The sequence below is a fragment of the Anguilla anguilla genome, chromosome 3 (genome assembly GCF_013347855.1).
Source record: "Anguilla anguilla isolate fAngAng1 chromosome 3, fAngAng1.pri, whole genome shotgun sequence".
Classification (NCBI taxonomy): Eukaryota; Metazoa; Chordata; class Actinopteri; order Anguilliformes; family Anguillidae; genus Anguilla; species Anguilla anguilla.
The window spans coordinates 5,124,975-5,130,974 of NC_049203.1; the positions used below are offsets into that span (position 1 = coordinate 5,124,975).

Below are 6,000 nucleotides of genomic sequence, written 5' to 3' on the forward strand. Positions count from 1 at the left end.
AACAACATGAAAGACAGTGGCACTTTTTTATTTTAATTTTTCAAATCACATTAAACGGTCAATCGTCGATGCACAGTGCTGCGTGAGAGAAACGCGTACCGCTCACTTACAGTTAAATCCATAAGAACAAAAGGACATGCAAAGGTTAGACGGAATACAGCTTGCAGCCTTATGGAACTGGATCATACAGGATGGAGGGGGATTTTTTTAATAAAAGCTGCAAGATGGCTGCTTTTGCTGAGCTATGGGAGCTATGAGCTAAGGCTTTTCTCCTCTGTCTGTGTTTTTGGTTACGGCTCAATCCTTTCCTTTCCCCTTCTCTCCTGATTCCAGGCCAGATCCCACGACTTTCTGAAAGCCCTCCAACCCTCTCAGAATTTCATACTGCCTTCTAACCACGGTCTGGGGGACCAGTTATACAGCTATACAACACCCCACAGAGAAATACGCTGCAGGGTTTACACACACGCTCGCACACACATGCCCACACACACACGGACGCACGCACGCACGCACACACGCACACGCACGCACACACACGCACGCACGCACACACATACGCACACACGGACGCACGCACGCACACACACACGCACACACATGCCCACACACACACACACACACACACACACACACACACGCACGCACACACACATGCACAGACACACACGCGTGCATGCACACATAGTGTACGCACGCACACACATACACAAACACACACGTTCAGAAACGTATAAACACATTCACATACTCACGCACGTGCACACACACACACACACATTCACAAACACATTAACATACATACACACAAACACATACGCACACACACACAACCACACACACACACACACACACACACAATATGATGCAGGAGCTATTTCTCTTTTTTTAACGGTTGGAAAGTCAAGGTGAAAAGTTCACCAGTTCCTGGCGTGACAAACAAGCAATAACAACGAAAGGGCAGGGAAGCCATGCATGAAACACAAGCAGCTTCTGCTCAGACCAGGCACTGAGAACTCCAGTATAGAACATCCAGACACTGAGAACTCCAGTATAGAACATCCAGACACTGAGAACTCCAGCACAGAACATCCAGACACTGAGAACTCCAGCACAGAACATCCAGACACTGAGAACTCCAGTATAAAACATACAGACACTGAGAACTCCAGTATAAAACATCCAGACACTGAGAACTCCAGCACAGAACATCCAGACACGGAGAACTCCAGTATAAAACATCCAGACACTGAGAACTCCAGCACAGAACATCCAGACACTGAGAACTCCAGCACAGAACATCCACACACTGAGAACTCCAGCACAGAACATCCAGGCACTGAGAACTCCAGCACAGAACATCCAGACACTGAGAACTCCAGTACAGAACATCCAGACACTGAGAACTCCAGTATAAAACATACAGACACTGAGAACTCCAGTATAAAACATCCAGACACTGAGAACTCCAGCACAGAACATCCAGACACGGAGAACTCCAGTATAAAACATCCAGACACTGAGAACTCCAGCACAGAACATCCAGACACTGAGAACTCCAGCACAGAACATCCAGGCACTAACAACTCCAGCACAGAACTTCCATAGACTGAGAACTCCAGCACGGAACATCCAGAAACAGAGCAGCACACGCACTCATCCCTAAAAACCAGGCTAATCTGGATGGGCAGAAGTGACAGACAGGGAAAGCACCAAAACCACAGCAGTGTGAAAAGCCATTTCTCTAGACAATGCTGCCTAGTGCTACGGGTTTAAACCCAGAGCGGGACAAAGCAATCCAGGAGACAGAAGAAGCTCAAACCCCTAACTTAACCCAAATGTAGCCGTGCTAAACGAGGGTCCAGACAATGCTTCCTAGTACTAAGAGTTTAAACCCAGAGCGGGACAAAGCAATCCAGGAGACAGAAGAAGCTCAAACCCCAAACGTAGCTGTGCTAAATGAGGGTACAGTAACGGGCCTGGATACGGCCACTGGCAAAGAGAGTACGCAGCTGTGTAAACTGCAGGCACTGTACGTGTTGTTTGCTTTGGCCACGGGGCATCAGCTGGGCCTCGAAATGCAGGTTTTATCGCCATCGCGGGATTGGCGGGGAACTCCCCGCGGAGAGGCCGCTCGCGTAACGGACCTCACGTGACGCCCGAGCGCAGTGGAGCACGCCGGGCCTCGTTCCTGATTGGCTGCCTCTCATCGGCGGGGTGAGTCCCGCTGCGCAGTAATCTGTGGAATTTTCACGGACCGGAAAACTGGATAGAAACTCGGAGATGTCTCCGGGGGGCGGGGGGGGGGGGGCGGGGGGCGGGGGGCGGGGGGGGGGGTTAACGAAAGGGCCCGATGTCACGCGCGACCTCAGCAAAAATTAGGCGCGGGATCACACCCGTGAGTGGACCCAGGCGGCCTTTCTCAGGCAATAAAGTCGAAGCCAAATCAAGGCCTACTGGACCCGACATCCGGCACCAGAAAATCCAACAGTTGGCAAGGAAACGGCAACAGCGGGTCACTGAGAAGTCAAAATGGCCGTGTACACAGCGGTGGGAGGGCCTGAGGTCTGCAGTGGGCGGAGCTGTAACGGCCTGTCAATCACTGGCTCGTTTCAACCAATCAAAAAGGTTTTTTTTTCTCTCCACAATGAATCACTCAGTCATGTGTGGATTCAGCATGTGGGTGGATTAAAATGCTATACACAGCGACAGGTACGTGTGTCAGGTGTACATTTGTATGGGTACCATACGGTATAATCTTGAGTCAGATATACGTGAATAATTAGGTACAGTATTTGTGTAGAATGGCACGTGTGGCAGCTGTGCATGCTGGGAGTGAGGTATAGGCGAAAAGTGATTATGTGTAGAGCACGTGTGGAATGGTACGTGTGACAGATGTGCATGCTGGGAGTGAGGTAGTATACTGGGATTGAGGTGTAGGTGGAGAGTGTATATGAGAGGAATGATGCGTTGTGGGTACAGTCAGGTAGGTGCAGGAGGTGGGCGGGGCTAACCCAGCGCGCAGTCCAGCGAATCGGCTCCGTTCCTCCGCTCCTGGCCGGCCTCCGCGCCGCTCTGCAGGGCCTGCCTCAGCGTGGCCACCCACTCCTCCATCTCCGCCTCGCTGTCCGCCGACAGGAAGTGGCTGTAGCGCTCCTGCATCTTCAGCTCGAAGCCGTTCCTCCGGATCTTTGGGCACTGTGGGGGGGGGGTGGGGGGGGGGGGGGGGGGTGGGGATGTCAGAGTAGAGACGGTGCGTTAGTCCGAGTGACGTAAATAGCACCCTCAAGAGAACCTGGAACACTGCAAGGTTTAATTTTTCAGCCAAAACCTGGCAGTTACGTTCATAACCTGACGTTCAATCTTCCAAATTTCACGTTCTGCGCTCGTCTCTTTTTGAGAGCGGTTGAAGGTGGTTCCAGGTACGAGAGCCGGGTACCTGAACGACGTCGATGCAGGAGTCCAGGTAGATGGAGCCCTTGCTGTCCTTGTAGTTCTTCTCGTCCTTGTAGGAGTTGAGGATGTAGGAGCCGTCGGGGAGCTGGGACAGGTAGAAGTACCGCCTCTTGAAGGCCTTTGAAGAGACAAGAGGCTGACTTAGAGAGGACTGAGAGGGGAGGATTATTGGGGGTAAGTGTGTGTGTGTGTATGTATGTACGTGTGTGTGTGTGAGTAGGTGTGCGTGTGTTTATGTGTGTGTGTTGTGTACGTGTGTGTGTGTGTGTGTGTGTGTGTGAGTATGTGTGCGTGTGGTTATGTGTGTGTGTGTGTGTGTGTGTAGGGGATACACACCCGTATGGACACAGACAGGCTGCTGTTGATGTTGGCTTTCTGCAGCCAGCCCTGCTTCATTATACCTCCTCTCTGAGAGCACATCGACGAGGAGTCCTGACAAATACAGAGAAACAGGTCACCACACACACACACACGCACACTTACACACACACACACACACTTACACACACACACCAAAAAGCACACACACATACACACACGCACACTTACACACACACACCAAAAAGCACACACACACAGACACCTATACACAATCAAATATACACACTGACACACACATATACACTCCAAAACACCCACACATCAACACACACACATACACCAAAACACCCACACACCAACACACAAACACACATGCACACAGTACTTACTGTACACACACACACACAGTTCACACACACACACACACACACACACACACACGATTAACATAAATCAACACACACAACTCAGTTCACCCTGGGGTAATTAATCACCTGAAATTCATCACCATCTATCACGCAGCCCTTTCAATAACGTCCTCAAACAGGGACTGAAGGTCATATTTCACCGGGCCCGGCACCACTGACTGACATAAAAGAACCGCAATAATGTACCCACTCCAGGTGGAGAATCCCTGCGTTTGTGTGTGTACTCTGAGCGAGCGTAGTGTGTGTAGTCTGCATTTCTCCATCGGAATGGTCAGCACAAGAGTATAATCTCCTTTACAGCCACCATGAAGCTATGTGTGTGTGTGTGTGAGTGTGAGTGTGTGTGTGTGAGTGTGTGTGTGTGTGTGTGTGTGTGTGTGAGTGTGTGTGTGTGTGTGAGTGTGTGTGAGTGCGTGTGTGTGTGTGTGTGTGTGTGAGTGTGTGTGTGTGTGTGTGTGTGTGTGAGTGAGTGTGTGTGTGTGTGTGTGTGTGAGTGTGTGTGTGTGTGTGTGTACCAGAGTGCTTTTCACTAACTCAAATGGCCTCTGTCCTTCACGGTAGTGCTGGTATGACTGTGCCTGTCTCAGGGGTCCAGCCAATCACATTAGCCCTCTCAGAAATAAAGGTACAGTGGAGGGGTTCTTTAAGGAACACATTTCCCAAACGTACCCTGAAAGTACACTAATGTTCCATTTGGGTACTAATGAGTACTTTTTACGAGCAAAAAAGGTCCAAATAATTTATGTACTGGAGGGTGAAATTTTATGTACCTACAGAGTAGCACCCCAGCGACCTTTTTAGGCACTTTCTCATACCTTTTTTTCAGAGAGTGAATGATTCCCCTCCTTCACCCACTAAGCCACACGCTGCATCATCTTTTTGATTTGTTTTGATTCGTTATTACTGGGCAAAGATTCCAGTACAGAGCATGCTGGGAAAAGAAAAACACTTTTCTGACAAACGTCTGTGGCCCGGAGAAAGGGTCGAGTCAACAAAAAAAAAAGCAGGGGCATCAAAATGTGTGCGGGAACACGGAACTTATTTTTAGCGTCTCTTCGTTGCGTGGGGGGACTTCATTGGCCGCGCCACATGAAGAGGCTAAGCTAAACGAGAGCAAAGCCGGCGGAGTCTCTGCTTCTGGAAGCACGGAGCGCGTGGTGTTATGTTACTGCGCGTTTATCCCTACACCAGAGAGCGCCATCCCTACGCTTTCTCTCCCCCCCCGAAATTAAGGCGCTGTGCTTCCGAACGCAGCCGTGTCCGGCCGGGCTATTTATAGCAGCGCCGGGATCAGATTTCAGGTTAACGGCTCGCGGGCTGGACTGCGGGGGCTCGGAGCTCAGCGAGGGTGCGTTTTTCTTTTTTGTTTTTTTACCAGGACTCCCCCGTTCCTCTCTGCATGCAGCGGGCTGTTTCTGCTGAAGCCCCTCTCACAGAGGGAGCGAGGGTCCCAGTGCCGCCCCCCCCCCCCCCCCCCGGCTCGGTGGGGTGGCAGGGTTGAGGGGCCTGGTTACACACCCGCGTGTTTCGGTGTGTGTTTGTGTCGGTGTGTGAATCGAAACGGTTCCATTTTTATTCAGTCCTAATTTAGGGAGGGCGTTTTGACTTCAGTTGAAAAAGTTTTTTTATTTTTTATTTTTTTTTGCAATTCTTGAATTGGAATTTCATTTGCCCGTTCCCCCCCCCCCCCCGAACCCGGATGGGAGGTGCAGCTGCAGTCAGCCGGTGACAGACGCCCCCGCCCCCCGCCCACCTCGTCCTTGGCGTCCTCGTCCACCTCAAACACCTGGCTCGG

General features: G+C 50.9%; 1 protein-coding gene across 3 annotated transcripts in view; it reads right to left on the reverse strand.

The window, feature by feature from the left end:
- The window catches only part of dock11 (dedicator of cytokinesis 11), a 72,957-nt gene that overhangs the window by 57,164 nt on the left and 9,793 nt on the right, over positions 1 to 6,000 (reverse strand). For all 3 annotated transcript variants that reach the window (XM_035407476.1, XM_035407478.1, XM_035407477.1), the window contains exons 5-8: positions 5,959 to 6,000; positions 3,793 to 3,888; positions 3,440 to 3,574; positions 3,015 to 3,198 (exon numbers count right to left, since the gene is read on the reverse strand). The exon at positions 5,959 to 6,000 is cut by the window's right edge and continues 25 nt beyond it. In XM_035407476.1, the coding sequence (XP_035263367.1) occupies positions 3,015 to 3,198; positions 3,440 to 3,574; positions 3,793 to 3,888; positions 5,959 to 6,000 (457 nt within the window). The remainder of the gene's footprint in view (positions 1 to 3,014; positions 3,199 to 3,439; positions 3,575 to 3,792; positions 3,889 to 5,958) is intronic.